Raw genomic sequence first — 18284 nt, 5'->3', positions numbered from 1 at the left:
GAGGGAGGAAGCAGGTAAGTCGAAAGCACGGTCGAAGAGGAGGGTCTTGAGATGAGTCTTGAAGGAGGCAAGGGAGGGGTCCAAGGCGGACGGACTGTGGGATGGAGTTCCAGAGGGTGGGCGCAGAGTGGCGGAAGGCCCGCCCGCCAATAGTGGGGCGAGCAAGGCGGGGGACGTGAAGTAGGCCGGAGCAGAGGGAGCGAACAGGGTGGTTGGGGCTTAGGAGATTGGAGAGGTAGGGGGCAGCAAGACCGTGGAGGGCTTTGAAGGTGAGGACCAGGATCTTGAACTATATCCTTGTGTGATGGGAAGCCAGTGGAGTTGGGCAAGGATGCGGATGATAGGGTCGTGGAGCCTGGTGCTGGAGAGGACACGGGCTGCAGAGTTCTGGATGATCTGCAGTCTGTGGAGGGAAGAGTTGGAGAGGCCAACAAGCAGTGAGTTTGCGTAGTCGAGCCTCGATGTAATGAAAGCATGTATGAAGGTTTCAGCAGCCTGCAGTGTGAGACGTGAAGGAGCCTAAGAAATTGTCATGCAATTTTATAAATTAAAATTTGTATTTATAATGTTATTTCTTTGCATTACAGTTATTTCTAAGGGTACAGTATAAAACTTAGCCACTGGAGCAGAAAACCCCAGAGAGTGAGGAACGCACCCTTAGCTGAGGCAGGCCTGACAAGTGACAGAAGCTGAACATTTAGAGAAGTGGCTCCTTACCTGATGAAATCCCAGATAGTCAATGATTGTGGGAGACACATAAAATATCATCCCGTCCGCACTCACCACCAGCACAAACCCGTTCAGTGCCTGTGACAAAGAGAAGCCGAGACAATCCCATACGTTAGTTGAATGTTGCATTGAAAATATTTGCAATGTATAGACATTGCTTAAAATCTTAGTGACTTTCAGTAGAAGTCTGTGGCAGCCCAGCAAAGTCAAATAACAAGGGAGATGGTGTTGACTTCTGAAAAATTTGCTCTTGCACATAACTTGGGGGTAATGTTTGCGGGTTTCAAAAGTATGGTTGGTGGACATTATTGCCACCAGGTGGCAGCCCACCCCTTTAATAAAGTGGTTTGTTCCTTTTCAGATTTCCAGGACCCAACATTATTTTTTATTCTTCAATTGGGCAATTTGTTTTGTTATAAACTATAGGCCCTAGAGTGGCTTGGTTGTTTTTTTTGTTAAATATTTATTTTCCACCATTGATCTGCTGAAGAGGGGCAACATTTTTGCTCTCCCCAACCCAAATAAACTAAAGCACTTCACGAGATATACTGTAGAGTGTAGCCAATTTACACTGCAAGCCAATTTACATGCAGGAATGTCCCACAAACAGCCATGAAGTGAATGACCACATTTATTTTGGGGAATTGTTGTCCAGGACACCAGATGAATCTCCCTCTCTTTTGGAATAGTGCCACGTGATCTTTATAATCAACCTGAGCAGGCAGATGGAGTCTCGGTTTATCATGTTATCCGAAGGACGGCACCTTTAACAGTGCAGCCATTCCCCAGCACTGAATAGGAATGTCAACCTAGACTATGGGTTCACCCCACGACTTTTTGATTCAGAACCGATGGTGCTACCGAAGTTATAATCCTTGCATTTGTTGTAGAGCCTTATATCTCAAGCGTTTCACAAGATTTCCCTCCACCACATAATAATAGTAATAATAATAATAAATAATAGTAGATGACTTATAAAGGCATCATGGATCATTGCTGTTGTTCAGCAGGGATAACAAAATCTTGGCAAATAGTGAGCAGCCCACCTGGGGTCAGCCGTCAGGAACTCTACATTCAGACTTATACTTCTCATTGTTTTTATTCTCCGCTTCCCACCATGGTGTGTTCCCCACCCCACCCACATCCATCATGTTCTCTGCCTCATTGTTCCAGGGATAGACTAGACTACGCTCTGTGTGACCAAACAGTACTCAGTGGAATTGGTAGGAAGATTGGTGCTTTTGTTTTAAGAGCATGGAAATGAAATTTCCAGGCACTGGAAACCATCAAATTTAACAGTGCCTTTCCAGATACCAGCCTAAAATTTGCAGCAAATGTTGCACTGAAGGTTAACCACCACTGCAGCATCCAAGAAGAAAAGCCGTAGCCTGTCAATGACTGAAACTCATTATTGCCTGTTTGGGATGTGAAACGGAGGGTTGGAACCATTGCCCAGAGGTTGGCTGCCTCCAGTCCCAAACTGATTATTGTGGACTTGTTTTACCACCAGGTTTAATCACATTTTCTGTCCAGACAATAAAATGCTCCTTGATTAACTTTATTGTTGAAGAACAGAACAGAATGTGTTGAAGAATAATGGTACTTTCCCCTCTGTATACACAAAATATTTTGCCCACAAAATATAGTCAATTCACTTTACAGTATGTTCTGCAAAGCCGTTTGAGACTTCGCGAAGATTTACTTAAAGTGTGGTAACTGTGATTTGTTGAGGCAAACACCTACGAAAGGTGAGAGACAGAAAGAAACTGAAAGAGAACAAGGGGCTAGACAGCAAAAATTGTGCAAAGGAATAGTACCAGAATGACAGATATTCTCTCTGTGGGTTGAGGCTTTCTGTGCGCTGTAGATAAAGAATCTAAGTTTCTTTGTCACTTGTGATTACAAGTTTGGCATTTCTACAGTTTTGTGGATGGGGCAGGTTGGGCAGTCAGGAATTCTCGAAGTTGGAATTCAGGAAGTCATTTCTGGAAGTATAGCACAAGTCCATGATAGTTCAAAGAAGGCAGAGTATTTTTCAATGCCATTATAACCACTTCTGGATTGGTGGATCGGGGTGGGTGGATGACAGTGTAATCCCTTCAAACAATTCATAGGAACCATCATTAGTTTAAAGCAAAACACTTCTATTAGAAGGGGCAACTGGTGCACAGATATCAATAGCTATGCCATTCAACAGAAAACTCAAACATCATATGGCACTGACTTTAATAAAAAGGTCAGAAAACCACATTAAATCATAATTAGAAGTTTCTATTACTCTTTCTGACGTCCTGCAGAAACATTTCAAGCGCTTTGAGACAGCTCAACAACGTGATAAGGTGCTATATCAAATGCAAGGATTATTATTATTATTATTATTATAATGAAATGGACAAATCAATGATGAACAAATATATTTGAAAAGCAGATACGCACAGGTGCGCTTTTGACCCTAGGTAAATAACACTGCAACTGCAACCAGGAAGTAATATAGTATAAAGCTATTAATTATTAAAAAAACAGCTGGTACAGTAGCTACTAATAAAATTAGCAATCAAGTAATAAACAACCTTCCTGATGAATGCAGATGATTTCCACCTACGTTCAATGAACAAAGTACTTCCAGTATGCCCTTTGCATATGACACATAACATGATATCTCAACTCTGAATCAGAACATTGTCAGTTTAATCCTGTTTCAGGATTAAACTGTCTAAGCTGAAACTCAAGAGGTGCCATCCTTCAGATGAGATATTAAACCGAGGTCCTGTCTGCCTTTCAAGTGGACATTAAAAGATCCCAAGGCATAATTTGGAGTCCTGTAACTCAGTGATTAGAGCACTCGCCTCACAAGTGAGACCCCTGGGTTCAATTCCCGGCAGGCCGAAACGGGCAAGGTCTCTATTTACTTAGCAGTAAGTAGGAACCCAATTGTTAGTCGATTGGTTGATCAATTTCCCTGGGTAATAATTGCTTTAAAAAAAATAATAAATTGGTCACTCCATTCACGAGTGTTTGTGGACACTGCTGTGCGCAATTGGCTGCCACGTTTCGATTGCTGCAAAAATATAGTCAATTCACTTTACAGTATATTCTGTGAAGTGCTTTGAGACGTCTCAAAGACATGATAAGGTGCTATTATATAAGGGATTATTAAGGATTGCTATTATGTTAGAATTTGAAAAGAGAAGGGAGTTTCTCCCGGTGTCCTGATCAGCAATCCCCCAAATAAAATTGGTGGTCACTCTGTGACTACTTGTGGGACATTGGTCTGCGAGGATTAAATGGCACGTTTACCTACAAAATACAGTCACCATGTTTTACAGTAAATTCTGTAAAATGCTTTGAGTGAAACTTGATGGAACCAGTGGAACCTGATCTTTTAAGCATTCCGAGACACTAGCCCACATGAAGTTCGCTTTATAAATGCAAGATGTTGTTGTTGAGACCTCCTCCTGACATGAAAGGTGCTAGAGGATTATTATTATCTTATGGTTACTGAGTGCTGCTCAAGGCAACTGCAAATATCTCCTGAGACTGAAAATTGCCAATGAGGTTGAAAGCACAAGAATACTTAAAAGGGAATTGGAGAATCGTTTGAAGAGAAATGATATAAAAGGGAACAAGGAAAGAGCAGGGAATTGTGATTAGAGTGGATGGCTTCGTTGGAGGAACTCACTTCATGGGGCCAAATGGCCTCCTTCTCTGCAGTAATGTTCATGATTGTAAAAGCTGATCCACACTGGAGTATGCAAAACACTTCTCTAAACTCCACAATAAATATTCTAAACAATAAGTGATGCCCTTGGATGATCGTTTGTATTTAGCTAAAAGGAAGACAGGTCTACCCATCAGCTGGCATTTTGTGCTTCGGAAATTGATACGGAAGTGGAACCTGATCTTTTTCTCACCCAATCCTTACATGCATGCTCAAAAATATGTGCATACATTACAGCACTGGGTTTTCAATGGCAAACTGTGTGGTTTTAACTGGTTCTGCCATGTTCGCCCACAAATATACAGTCAATTTCACTTTACAGTGTGTTCTGTGAAGCGCTTTGGGACATCCTCCTGACGTGAAAAGCGCTATATCAAATGCAAGGATTATTATTTATTATTATTATTAAACTCCAGCAGTCCCCCAATATATGCTCTGGGATCCCCAAAGCTTGGCTCTTACCAATCTGCGCTGAATATTGTCTGTAAACAGTGTTCACCCCTCTGGGAAGAGAGTATGTATTCCATTCCAGACATGGGATTTCAATGTGTAAGTGGGAAGCATGGAACTCCCAGTTTAGTTTGATACTTTTAAACATGGTGATGTGTTTCTGCATGGGTGTGCAAAACCCTTCGACAGTGGTGCTCTGCTTCAGTTCCGAGTTTCACCAATTACATGGGGTCAGTGTGGAGTGCAGAATGGAACAGCAATCGATCATGTGGTGGGTAGTGAATCAGCACGTCCTATCCTCTCCAATTGCGCTGTTTGACGTCGCTGGTAAACCTCTGACCACTGGTCAGTCACCTTCAGTGTCAAGAGGGCAGATCTTGGTCTTCTAGGGTGGAGTGCTGACTCTGTGACACGGGGTGATTGTTAGGTTTGAGCCATCAGCGCCAGTGCCTTGTGCTATGAGTGATTGCTAGTCCAGTCTGCGAAGGGCATTGCGAACATGAAGCCTGGGACCAATTCTGCATGAAGGCTGACAGCGCGGACTTGACAATTGACGATGTGGCCAAGGACTTTCTTCTTCTGTAGCTGAGGTTGTAAAGAAACTGAAGCTACAGCCTGCAAGGCACCCATCTCGGAAGCGGGACCCGGTCAGGGTAACAACAAAGGGAAGTAGAGCCATTAGGTGAAAACTGGAGGCTTGTAAAGCAGTTCTGGAAGCTTCCTCGGAGCAAGCTAGAACTGCAGCAAAGGTAAATTACCACCAAGCAAGGCAAGAAGCTAGGAAAGTCATCAGAGAAATGAAACGGGATCAATGGGCTGCGTCACTCTGAAAGGAGGCACAATTGCACAAGTACGATACGGAATCTTTCTTCCATTGGCTGAAGTCTGTTGACATCCATGGCTGGAGGGGCTCCTCTGGGCCTGTACCAGTGTTGGACAAGTCCAGTGTCTACAACAGACCCATGAGGGTGTCCTTGGGGTCTGGAGGAAACATTACATGGAGTTGGCATCTGACCCAAAGGCTGTAGCAGAGACCTATCTGGATGAAGGCTGGAAGAGCTGGCGGGAGACATGGCCCAGATTGAAGGCCTTAATGACCCAATCCACTGGAAGGAGGTGGACTCCGCATTGCGGTGCCTTGACAATGGCAAAGCAGCTGGTGCGGACGGCATCAGTGCTGAATTCCTGAAAGCTGCTCTGAGGAAGGAGATGGAGAACGGTGAGGATCTTACATGACCAAGCTAGGAACCCTCAACTCACCTTGGAACTGCCCTCCTAGTGCTGATCAACAGGATTCTCTCTGAGGCATGTTCCAGACTGCAATTGTGGTTTTTATCCAGAGGAGGGGAAACTGATAACCACAGAGGGATCTCGCTGCTTTCAGTGGCCTTTAAAGTGGTCACTGCATGTATATCATACACATTGGAGGCTCGTGGTTTGATCAGCAAGGAGCAGACTGGCTTCCTTAATTGTAAGGAATGTGTGGGACAGGTTGTAGCTGTGAATGAGATTGCACGACATCGTGAAGCTGAGAGGAAATCCACTTAACTTGTGTTCATCGACATTGGTAAGGCTTTTGACCTAGTGCCTCATGAGGCCCTAATAATGAAACTGGAAGCGGTGGGAATGCATATAATATAACAATATAAGCTTTGCATTTGAGATAGCGCCTTATCATATCTTCGAGAGGTCTCAAAGCGCTTCAAGCGCTACATGGCCAAATCCTGGATATTATCCAGAATGTGTGCTCCAGTTCCAAGATTGTGTAATGGTTGATAGTGGACACTTGAGCCCATCTCTCTGGAGAAGGGGGTTAAGGCAAAGCTGCCCATTGTCACCCAACCTATTCGATGTGTTCATCAACATTGTGTTGGACAACATCAAGGGGGAAGGACTTGGTATATCTGTTCCAGACCTCTCTGACAGGATTGTGCAGCTTCTGTTCATGGATGATATTGTGTTGCTGGCGGACTCACCTGGGGATCTTCTTCGCTGTACCCGCCATCTTGAACACTGGGCCAACCAGTAGGACATGGTGGTAGATGCCCCCAAGTGCAGAATCATGGTTCTGCATGGCCTAAGAGAAGACATTGAGCAAATTGATTGGAAGATACAAGGGACATTTGTCCCAATTGTTGATTCTTAATGGTGCCTCAGGATCATGGTGGACACCAATTTCAGCCTGGACACTTGTTCCTCAAGAACATCAAGGTGGCTGGCACGTCACAAGCTGTCCTGTAATGGTCTGCCCCCAAGCTGAAGGCAGATGCCTGCCGATAGTGATGAGGAAACTCTGAAGTTTGAGGCGATAGCTGCTGAAAGGTGTTACCTGGAGTCCAAGTTCATGAAGACACGTTTGTAAAATAATAATAATAATCCTTGCATTTGATATAGCGCTTTTCACGTTGGGAGGACGTCCCAAAGCCCTTCACAGAACACACTGTAAAGTGAATTGACTGTATATTTGTGGGCGAACGCGGCAGCCAATTGCGCACAGCAATGTCCCACAAACAGTCGTAGATTGAAAATGACCAATTTATTATTGGTTTTGGTTTTGGAGGGATTATTATTAGGCTCTGTGTGGAGTAAGGAGACTTGCCCAAGGTTTCGCCCTCTGCCTGGAATTGAACTCAGGTCTCTCGCTTGCAAAGCGAGTGCTCTAACCACTGAGCTACAGGACTCCACTTGTAGGTCCAGCGCCTAAAATGTACTTTGATTGTCCTGCAGAGAAGCGAGCAACTGCTGCTTAAACTCCGCACCTCCAATTGGTGGAACCATCGGTCAATAGGAAGAAACATCTGCCCGAGCTGCGGACAGGAAGACGGTGACAAGGTAAGCGAGATCTCCTTGGAGCTGAACCAGCTCCAACGTGACATGCCCGACCACGGAATGTTGGAATCGAGTCAGCCCTCTGTGGCGGTCTCTGTGGTCCGGTTCCTGAGCCAAGAGAGTCTGCAGTATTTCAGGGCACTGCTGATGACAGCACAGCCAAACTGGCTCATCGGAAGGACCTGGAAGGGCAGACCAGTCACTGGGGGCAGGGAGTCATTCCCACTCAACTGCTGTCAACTCTACAAGCCAAAGCCCTAACAGGTGCGCGCGGTGGTTCTCGCAGTGGGAAAGCGTCCCAGACAGCAATATCAATGGCAAACTCTGCAGGTTTAGCTGGTTAGACTCCACCAGTACCCCAACGCACACTCTGGGGTCCCCAAGCCTTGGTTCTTACCAACCTGCACCTAATACTTTCCGGAATTAGGTAAGCGGGATGTGTCCCTCCAGGGAGAGAGTGCACATACCATTCCAACAATCTATCTCTGGGATTTCCACGTGTAGATGGGATGCGTGCAATCTCAGCTAGGTTTGGATACTCTTGAGCGCGGTGATGGGTTTACACTTGTGTCAGACAACAAAACATCACATACCCAGCTGACTAAAGAAAACATTGGAGAGCAATCAGGAGCTGATTATTCCCCTCCGTAGCCTTCGGCACTGGAGTCAATTGTAGCAGTTCTACAACCCTTCCAGCTCTCCCCTACAGAGATCAGTTGACACAGCACAGAGCAGGGATAAGAGGTGGCATATTTTGCTCTGGACAGCTCACACCACACTACATGCTGCATTTGACCCTCTGAGCCACCGAGACTGCCTGCCGCACCTGGCATTTGTGTGGGAATAAAAAAAACAATTGAATTTGAATCAAAGCAAATAACACTGGGCATTTCCCGAACCTTGAAGATTAAAGTGTGCAATGTGCGAAATCTGTTTACTTTGACAATCAACAAATGGGGTGGAAAAAAATCTCTTAGCGAATAGCAGGAAAACACAGATGGATGCTTCCTGAGCTAGGGTGCCTCTGACAGAACATGAGAATTTTCTCTCTTGCTCTCTCTCTCTCTCTCTCTTTATCCAGACGACCAGTCAGGAATTCAAAGTTGTTTTGGCAGGGTCACGGTATATTAAAGACGAACTGTTCCAAACTGCATTTCTCTTATTAGCCTTCCTTTGAATAAAGGTGGGGGGTTGTGGGGAGGAATAATTGGCATCACTATCCCCCGAGGAACAGTTGCCATGGCAATACTGGCACAACTGCAAAGGCCTCCAGCTATTCCATGCTGTAAACTGCTTTTAAGTCACGCAATTTGGGCACCGAATTTCCAGGGTCAATTGGCTTCTGATTTATCTGGAATTGCTTCACTTTAGATACTGACGTGCGAGTCCGTCGACCATCAATGATTGAATAAGTCAGCTTGTTGTGAAACAATAATGTAGATATTTGCTGACAGAAATCACTTATGGCCCATGCAGATATATATTTTACATATAATATACACATATATATAAAACACACAGAGGGGGCTGAATCACACTGCCTTGTGTCTGCACTTCTGTGACAGTAGTTTTTCTTTTCCAAAATTAGAACATTCTCCCTTTTCCATGAAATTATTTACACATTAAAAGAATTTGGAAACAGTCTGACAGACCTTACTTTGTGTTTTTTCTCTCTCTCCCTTACCCCCGCTGTCTTTCAGATCTTACTCACTATTCAAACGTTTGGTGCCAAACTTTCCCTGCTTTGTGTGTGATCACCGACACGTTTCCCTTCACTGATATCAAGGGGGTGTTGAGTTGGGCTGGAAGGAGGCTTATAAAGTCTACAGCATGCAGATTACTCGAATGAAGAGAGAAAGGATAACTTAAATTTAAGAAAAGAAAGTTTCTCCTGGTATCCTGGCCAACCATGCCCCAGATTGATCATTCACCTAATTGCCGATTTGGGGACATTGCCGTGTCCAAATTGGCTGTACATCATGGGAAGCGACATTTCGACAACATGATTAAACACTATAAGAAATGCAAGTTTTTTTTTGGTAGTAATTATGAAACCACAGCTCAGTCAGCAAGCACAGGGAATATTAAAAATGAACAGAGCAGTTTAGGGTAAAGTGGATTACCTTACTGCATGTTATTCTCTACTTGTCAATATGTTCACCGACCTTCAACCCTAAATCTAAATAGCACTATCACAACTCCACTCTCACCTCTTCAGGTACAGCTCTTGCTATGCTAAACTCAGAAAGGTGCTCAAGAAAACTTCAACAACAAAACCTTGCATTTATATAGCACCCGTCAAGCGGGGCGCAACACAGAGTGCTTAAAGTTCAGTGTCTTACACTGTCCAACATAGAGTGGAACAGAAAAGTACAACAGTTGTGATTAAGTCGCACTCTAAAAGCACAGCTTTTTTGATGTAGTATTTCTCCTGTTGTTTTTTGCTTGGTACATATGATGATGGCTGAAAGGAAGTTACTGGCGGAGGTCATTTATATTGTTCTTTTCATCTGCTCAAATCCTCCGGTGCTCCAAAGGGGTGGGTGTGTAGGGCAGCACTTGAAAATGCATCCATATTCCCCAATCCTATACTAGTGTATCTCTGATTTGTTTGCTAGTTTAGGAGTTCTCAGCTGAAGTCTGGCTATAGGAAAGGGCGGTGGATAGATAAATCCGTCCTAAATCTAAGATGCTCTAAAGCCACAAATGAACTGAAACTACGGTAGTTCCACAGCCAACACATGAGAGAGCCTCTGACTCTCAGCAAAACTCAGGATGCAAAAAATATTCTTGAATGAGTGTTCCTTTTATATGCATATGTGTGAAGTCTTGTAGCTTTGTGGAGTCCTGTTGCTCAGTGGTTAGAGCACTCACCTCGCAAGTGAGGGACCTGGGTTCGATTCCCAGCAGGGCAAAACGTTAGGCAAGTTTCATAACTCCACACGTCTCTGTTTACCTAGCAGTAAGTAGGAACCCGGCTGTTAGTCGATTGGCGGATTGCTATTCCAGGGGGTAATAATTCCTTCAAAATAAATAAAAACTAATTTGGTCACTCAATCCACAACTGTTTGTGGGACACTGCTGTGCACAATTGGCTGCTGCATTTCACCCACAAAATATACAGTCAATTCACTTTACACTATATTCTGTGAAGCGCTTTGAGATGTCTCAAAGATGTGATAAGAGGCAATGTCAAAATGCAAGGATTATTATTATTATATCACATGTAATGAAATAGGCCAGGCTCACTTGGCAGCACTATCACCTCTGTGTGAGAAGATGGTGAATTCAAGCTCCAAGTTGAAATGTTAAATTTATAGTCTTGGCTGACAATCCAATGCAGTGCTGAGGGAGTGCTGCATTCATAGAATTATACAGCACAGAAGGAGGCCATTCAGCCCATCGTGTCTGTGCCGGCTCTTTGAAAAGAGCCATCCAATTCAATCCCACTCTGCCGCTCTCTCCCCATAGCCCTGCAAACTTGTTCTCCCCCAATAATTATCTGCTTCTCTCTTAAGAGTTGTTATCGAATCAGCTTCCACCACACATTCAGGCAATGTATTCCAGATCCGAACAACTCGCTGTGTGAACAATTTCTCCTCACCTCCCTCTGTTTCTTTTAATAACTATTTTAAGTCGGTGTCCATGGGTTACCGACCCACGCACCAGTGGAAATAGTTTCTCCTTGTTCACCCCATCGAATCCCCTCATAATTCTGAATACTTCTATGAAGTCTCCTCTTAACATTCTCTGCTCCAAGGAGAATAATCTGAGCTTCTCCAGCCTCTCCGGATAACTGGAGTCCCTCATTCCTGGTACCATCCTGGCAAGTCTGCTTTGCACCCTCTCCAATGCCTTAACATCCTTCCTAAAGTGTAAACTGTGGTGCCCAGAACTGAATATAGTACTCTAGCTGAGTCCTAACCAATGTTTTATAAAGGTTCATCATAACTTCCTGACTTTTGTATTCTCTGCCCCTATTTATAAAGCCTAGTATCCCATTTTCTTTTTTAATAGTTTTATCTACCTGTCCTGTTGGCTGTCCTTTATTAAGATTAAGATTTACTTATATGAACCCCCAGGTCTCTCTATTCCTTCACCCTCTTTAAGATTGTACCATCAGCTTATGTTGTCTCTCCTCATTCTTCCTCCCAAAATGCATCGCTTTGCATTTCTCCACATTAAACTTAATCTGCCACATGTCTGCCCATTTTACTAGTCTGTCTATGTCCATTTGAGGTCTGCTGCTCTCCTCCTCATGTTTCCTACTTTTCCTAGCATTGTTGGAGGTGCGTCCTTCACATGAAATGTTAAAGTTTGCTGGCCAGTAATCCCCCATATAAAATTGGTCATTTATGGCTGCTGGGGAACATTGCTGTGCGCAAATTGGCTGCTGCATTTGCCCAAAAATACACAGTCATATTCACTTATTAGTGTAACACTTTGAGGAGTTTTGACATTAAAACTGTTATATCAAATGCAAGGATTATTACTGTATTACTTTTTATTATTATTTTCATCCATAAAGTGTTTGGAAATGTTTAATGTGAGACAACTATAATGCACTGGCCTTAAAATAGCAGAAAAATGACTTTAGGAATCAAAGTAATATTAATACTTGATAATGTATTTGATATTGCTCCTTTCGTATCAGGTAGATGATTCAAAGCACTTCACATGATCTACAACATACGCATGACTATATATTGTAGGTGATCAAATACATAATTGGCTTGACAAATAAGCTTCATAATTCCCACCTTAGTACCTCACCCCTCACGCTGCTGAAACTCTGGTCCACGCCTTTATCACCTCAAGGCTGGACTATGGGACTCTCTCCTCGCCGGCCTTCCCAGCACCTCCCTCCACAAGCTGCAGGTCATTCAGAACTCTGCAGCTCGTGTACTGTCCCACACCAGGCTTCGGGACCACATCACTCCCACCCTCGCTCGCCTCCACTGGCTCCCCATCCCCCAGAGGATCGAATTCAAGATCCTCATCCTCACTTACAAGGCCATTCACGGCCTTGCTCCCTCCGACCTCTCCGACCTACTATCCCCCTACCTACCCGCCCGTACCCTCCGTTCCTCTGGCTCCGGTCTGCTCCACATCCCCCGCCCCAACCGCCCTACTATCGGTGGCCGGGCCTTCAGCCTCTCAGCCCCGAGGCTCTGGAACTCTATCCCCCAGTGCCTTCGCCGCCTCCTCCCTTTCCTCCTTCAAGGCCGGTCTCAAGACCTTTCTCTATGATGGTGCCTTCAGCTCCCCTCTCGACTCTCTACCCCCTCCTCGCTCCCTCCCTTCCCTCCCCCCACCCTGACCATTTCCTCCCTGCTCGGGTCCTGATCCAACTGTACAGCGCCTTGGGACGTCCTCCCGACGTGAAAGGCGCTCAATAAATGGAATCTTGTTGTTGTTGTTGGAATAGTACTTGGCAGAATTTGGTGATTATAGCAATGACTAAAAGGCCCATCTAAACACACAGCTCGGGTAGTGGGCTAAATGAATTTGTGAAAGGTTCAGTGGTAAGCTGAGGATCTGAAAGCTCTTCCATGAATAGGAGCACATTTATTAGACTCCTTGCAGTGGGTTTGCTTGCTTTGCAAGGAATAATAAGAGAGCTGCAACCTCTTATTAGCCAGGAAATCAACTGAACAAAACAGACTGCACAACGGAACTATTACAGGCTACTATATCACCCTGCGGTGAAAAATGTTGCATGTGATGTGTTAATGGGAATTACCAGCTGAACTCAGCTTTAAAACTTGAAAAGCCATGGTTCCCTGACCCGGCACTGAAACACTGGGATCCAAATGACTGCACCTCATTAGCACTCACACACACACACACAAATGCAATTGTTACTGCACTGTAACCTGCGTGCTGCAGTAAATGCAACTCCTTCAAGTGTTACATGCACATGACCACAATGCCATCACTATGCACAGCTTCAGTATACAGGGTGTGCTTGCATTGCAGAAAGATATATGAAGAACTAAATGTCACTTTTTGGCGAGCATTCTGGCATCTCAATATTCTGACATCTCCGTGACTAAATATCTGTTAGTCATCAAATGCTGGATGAACCTTAACTTGCTTCAGCTGATGGTAAATAAATCTGAAGCCAACTTTGTTTGTTTCTCACTTGTTTTTGACTCCAATTCCATCAGCCTCCCTGGAGGGATAACTGAGCCCTACATTGAGGCCTTCACAAAGACCAACTTCTCCAAAACAATGCCTGTTTATGTCTCCACCTCACTCTCTCTGCAACCAAAAGCCTCACCCAGATTTTACTGAGCAATTTAGATTTCACTCAGCATGGAGATGAAACCAACTATACAGGGCAATCCTCCTACAAATCCTGGCCCGAAGCAAGAATTTTAATCCCAACTATTAATAAAATTCAACTGCAGCATTCACTAATATCAAATGCAAAGATTATTATATAATTCTATAGCTATATTTTCTAGATTGATTGAGGACAAAAATGGTGTGAGGCTGCGATAAACAAGGCAAACAGGATGCTGGGCTATATTGCTAAATCAGTCAAGTTTAGATCCCCCAGAAGTCATACTCAGGCTGTATAGTGCTCCAGTTGAATGCATCTGGAATACAGTACTACATACAATTCTAGTTACCGTGATATAAGGGGTTGTCCAGTCTCTAGAGACAGTGCAGAGGAGAGCAACGAGGATGATCCCCAGTGTTAGAGGAATGAGCTATGAGCAATGACTAGGGCTCTTCAGTCTTGAGAGAAGACAACTTAGAGAGGACCTCATAAAGGCGTACAGAATGTTTGAATTGGACTGAAGAAGTAAACCCAGATCAACACTTTCAACACTCAAGGCAGTAGAACTCTAAGCAATTTAGAGTTTAAGGGCAATTTCAGGACAAGTACCAGGAGGTTTTTCTTTACTCAGAGTAATAATAATAATACAATAATAGTTGCATTTGATATTGCGATGTTTCATGACTTCTAGAAGTCTCAAAGCGCTTCACAGAATATACTCTAAAGTGAATTAATTGCATATTTGTGGGTGAAATGAGGCAGCCAATTGTGCACAGCAGTGTCCCACAAACAGTCGTGGATTGAGTGACTAAATTATTATTATTTTATTTTTATTTATTTTATTTTTTTCTTGAGGTATTATTATCAGGTGTGTGGAGTAAGGAAACTTGTCCAAGGTTTCGCCCTGCTGGGAATCAAACCCAGGTCTCTCGCTTGCAAGGCGAATGCCCTAACCACTGAGCTACAGGACTCCACAAAGTAATCAATAACTGGAATAGGTTTCCAGGAAAGACGATAGAGGCCAGGGAAATTAAAACCAAATTTGTTCTTGTTGCAATTTTTTTTACAAAAAAAGGCGGAAATATAAAATGTACATATTAGTATAACATCATGAATCTACGCTATGTTTTCTCTGCAATAGTTCAATTCATTTAAAAAGTAGCTTGACGCAGTGATGAGGGGATGGTAGGGTGGATGTTCAGGAAGAATGAGATCAGATCGGAAGGGCAAAGGGCCTTTTTCATCCAGACCAATCTTGTGATCTTGTGATATATATGAAGAGAGAAAGAGAGAGTTATATATGAATCTCTCAAAGAACTACACATGACTTACTGTAAAGTGAAATGACTGTATCGTGGAATCCTTTAGCTCAGTGGTTAGAGCACTCGCCTCGCAAGCGAGAGACCTGGGTTTGATCCCGGCAGCGTGAAATGTTGGGCAAGTTTCCTTACTCCACACGCTTCTGTTTACCTAGCAGTAAGTAGGAACCTGGTTGTTAATCGATTGGTAGATCGCTTTTCCGGGGGTATTAATTCCTTCAAAAAAATAATAATATATTGGTCACATAGTCCACCACTTTTTGCAAGCGAAACCCTCGTGCATGGGTTTGTCACCTACTGCTTAAATGCACTTCTCACCAGTCTCCCAGCTCCACTATTCAAAAGATCCAGCTCATTCAAACCTCTGCCGCCCGCATACTGACGTGGACCAAACTCACCAGTTCTGGCCAGGCTCCACTGGCTCCCCCGTTACCAAAGGGATCGACTTCAAGATCCTCACACTTGTGTTCAAATCCCTTCACTCTCTGGCACCTCCCTACCTCTCCGACCTCCTTATTCCCCAATCCACCACCCGGTGCCTCCACTCGACTGGCACCGGCCTCCTTCATCCCTCACACCCTTCGCCCCACCATCAGAGGTCACACTTTCAGCCACTAAGCCTCAAAACTCTGGAATGCTTTCCCTCAGTCCCTCCACCTTGCCCCCTCTCTCCCCTATTTAACGGCCCGCCTGAAAACCGTCCTCTTCGACCGTGCTTACGACCACCTCCCCACTCCAGGCTCGTAGTCAGGCTCCGCCATTATTAAGCGCTCTGAGACGCTGCCAGTAGTGGAGGGGGCTATATAAGTGCAAGTTGTTGTTGTTGCCGTGTGCAATTGGCTGCCGCAACTCGCTCACAAAATTCACTTTACAGTATGTTCTGTGAAGCGCTTTGTGACATCTCGAAAACATGATAAAGCGCGATATCAAATGCAACAATCATTATTTATTTGTAGGCAAACACATCCGCCAATTTGCACACAGTATTGTCCAGCAAACAGCCTTGATCAATTTTATTTGGGGATAGTTGGCCAGGACACTGACAGAAACCAACTTCTCTTTCCAAATAGTGCTATGGGATAATTAACATCTACCTTAATAGGCAAACTAGACCTTGGTTTAATGGCTCATTCAAAGGATGGCACCTCACCAAGTACTTTATTAGTGATTGTGCAGCTCAGAGGGACTCGCCCACAATGCTTGGCTCTCTTGCTCTGATGATAATGTTGGATGTCACCGAATATCATGTCGGCAATGACAAACCATATCCCTTCTCAAGCTGTTTGATATCGCTCCATCTGTAAACCCCAGATTATATCTGAACTGCTGGATTTTATTATCTTCAATGATTCCTGCTTCAGACAAGCACAGAAATCAAACAGAATCTATGATTAAAATGATTAATGTTATTAATCTTCTCAAATGCACCAAGCGAAAGTGCTACAATCAAATGCTCACTGAAAACACATGTCCCTAAAGCTTGGGCCAGTTCCTATTTCTATTTTCATCAATCCTACATCCCAGATCAGTGCAGTATCAGCAAACTGTCTCCTAAAACTCTTAACATTAGCTGGTATTACAATGTATTTCGTAGGCGATTGCCACATTCGATTTGCGCTCATGTGGATTACAAACATTGTACACACAAAGTTCTGTGTTAAGCACTTTGAGAAGCCTCTCGATGTGAATGAAAATTGTATTGTATTATATTAATATTGTTCATTCATTCATTCTTCAGGTCCAGCTTCAATAGCATTGATGCCTCTGAACTCTATTTTCTATTTCATCACCGCTTGTTTTTTTAAAAATAATCTCTCCAGCTTTTGCCTCTCTATACCATAGACCTGCTGTGGCGAGGCGTATAATGGTTGGAGATCTATCTTCCAAATAGCACTGTTGATATTGAAATTGAATAGATATGAACCTACACCTGAACTTAAAACCCCACTCACTACCAACCTTCACTCTTTGGATTAAAGGTCATTCTGCTGAACCGTGGAAACATTGGATGGATTCCACCTGTTTCAGTGAATCAGGGGATGTGAATTCTCAGAATGTATTGAGATTATTTCATATCAGTGATAATGACGTAGAGTTACACAGAATGATATGCCATGGAAACAGGTCATTTGACCTGACCAATCCATGCCAGTGGTTATACTCCACACAACCCCCCACACATTCCCTTCTCCTATACCCCTTCTATTCCTAGCTCTCTCATGTATTGCATCAAGTTTTGTCTGAAACATGTTGGAATTTTTTGCTACAACCATAGCTTCTAGCGGTGAGTTTCACATTCTGATTACCCTCTGGTTAAGGACACTCCTAAAAATTCCCTATTAGATGTGCTTCTGGTTATCTTATATTTACGTCTTGTTGAGGACTCACTGACAAGGGGAAACATCCTATCAACATCCACCCTATCAAATCCTTTCATATTGCAACAATTCTATCAGGTCCCCTCTCAATCAACAACAGTAAGCATTTATATAGCGCCTTTTACGCAGGATAGCATGTTGAAGCTCTGTTTCAACTCCAGAGAGAAAAACTGCACGCTGTCCATATCTCTCATGATATCTATATCCACTCAACTTTCAAGTACTTTGAGACGTCCTCCCTATGTGAAAGGTGCTGTATAAATATAAATTGTATTGTATCCTTTTAAATCTACACTGTACGCTCTGTGGAGGAAAGCCAGAAGAAGGCTGATTATGACAAGTTGATGATTCAGAGGCACTTCCCTCGCAATCCAACTCGCCAAAACACTGCTCTGTGACCCGGCACATCCTGGAATGCAGTTCACTGTCTGGGATCCTTACAAACTGCACATCATTAAACCAAATTCCCTTCTGAAATCTTGTTGTGGGTTCATCTTTCAGGGCTCTCAGTGGTGTTCCCCCAGGAAATATCTACCATCTACAAGTGGCTTGGCGTTCAGCCTGAATTTCAT

At 43.8% G+C, this 18284-nt stretch overlaps 1 protein-coding gene across 1 annotated transcript in view; it reads right to left on the bottom strand.

Moving 5' to 3' along the window:
* Positions 1-18284, bottom strand: part of LOC103176238 (aryl hydrocarbon receptor repressor) — a 44586-nt gene that overhangs the window by 21936 nt on the left and 4366 nt on the right. Inside the window, exons 3-5 of the mRNA XM_042346178.1 lie at positions 6874-6974; positions 5752-6094; positions 718-807 (exon numbers count right to left, since the gene is read on the bottom strand). Coding sequence (XP_042202112.1) covers positions 718-807; positions 5752-6094; positions 6874-6974 — 534 coding nt within the window. The remainder of the gene's footprint in view (positions 1-717; positions 808-5751; positions 6095-6873; positions 6975-18284) is intronic.

The sequence above is a fragment of the Callorhinchus milii genome, unplaced genomic scaffold, assembly GCF_018977255.1.
Source record: "Callorhinchus milii isolate IMCB2004 unplaced genomic scaffold, IMCB_Cmil_1.0 Scaffold2, whole genome shotgun sequence".
Classification (NCBI taxonomy): Eukaryota; Metazoa; Chordata; class Chondrichthyes; order Chimaeriformes; family Callorhinchidae; genus Callorhinchus; species Callorhinchus milii.
The sequence above is the reverse complement of the archived record's forward strand: the minus strand, read 5'-3'. Positions and strand labels throughout refer to the sequence as shown.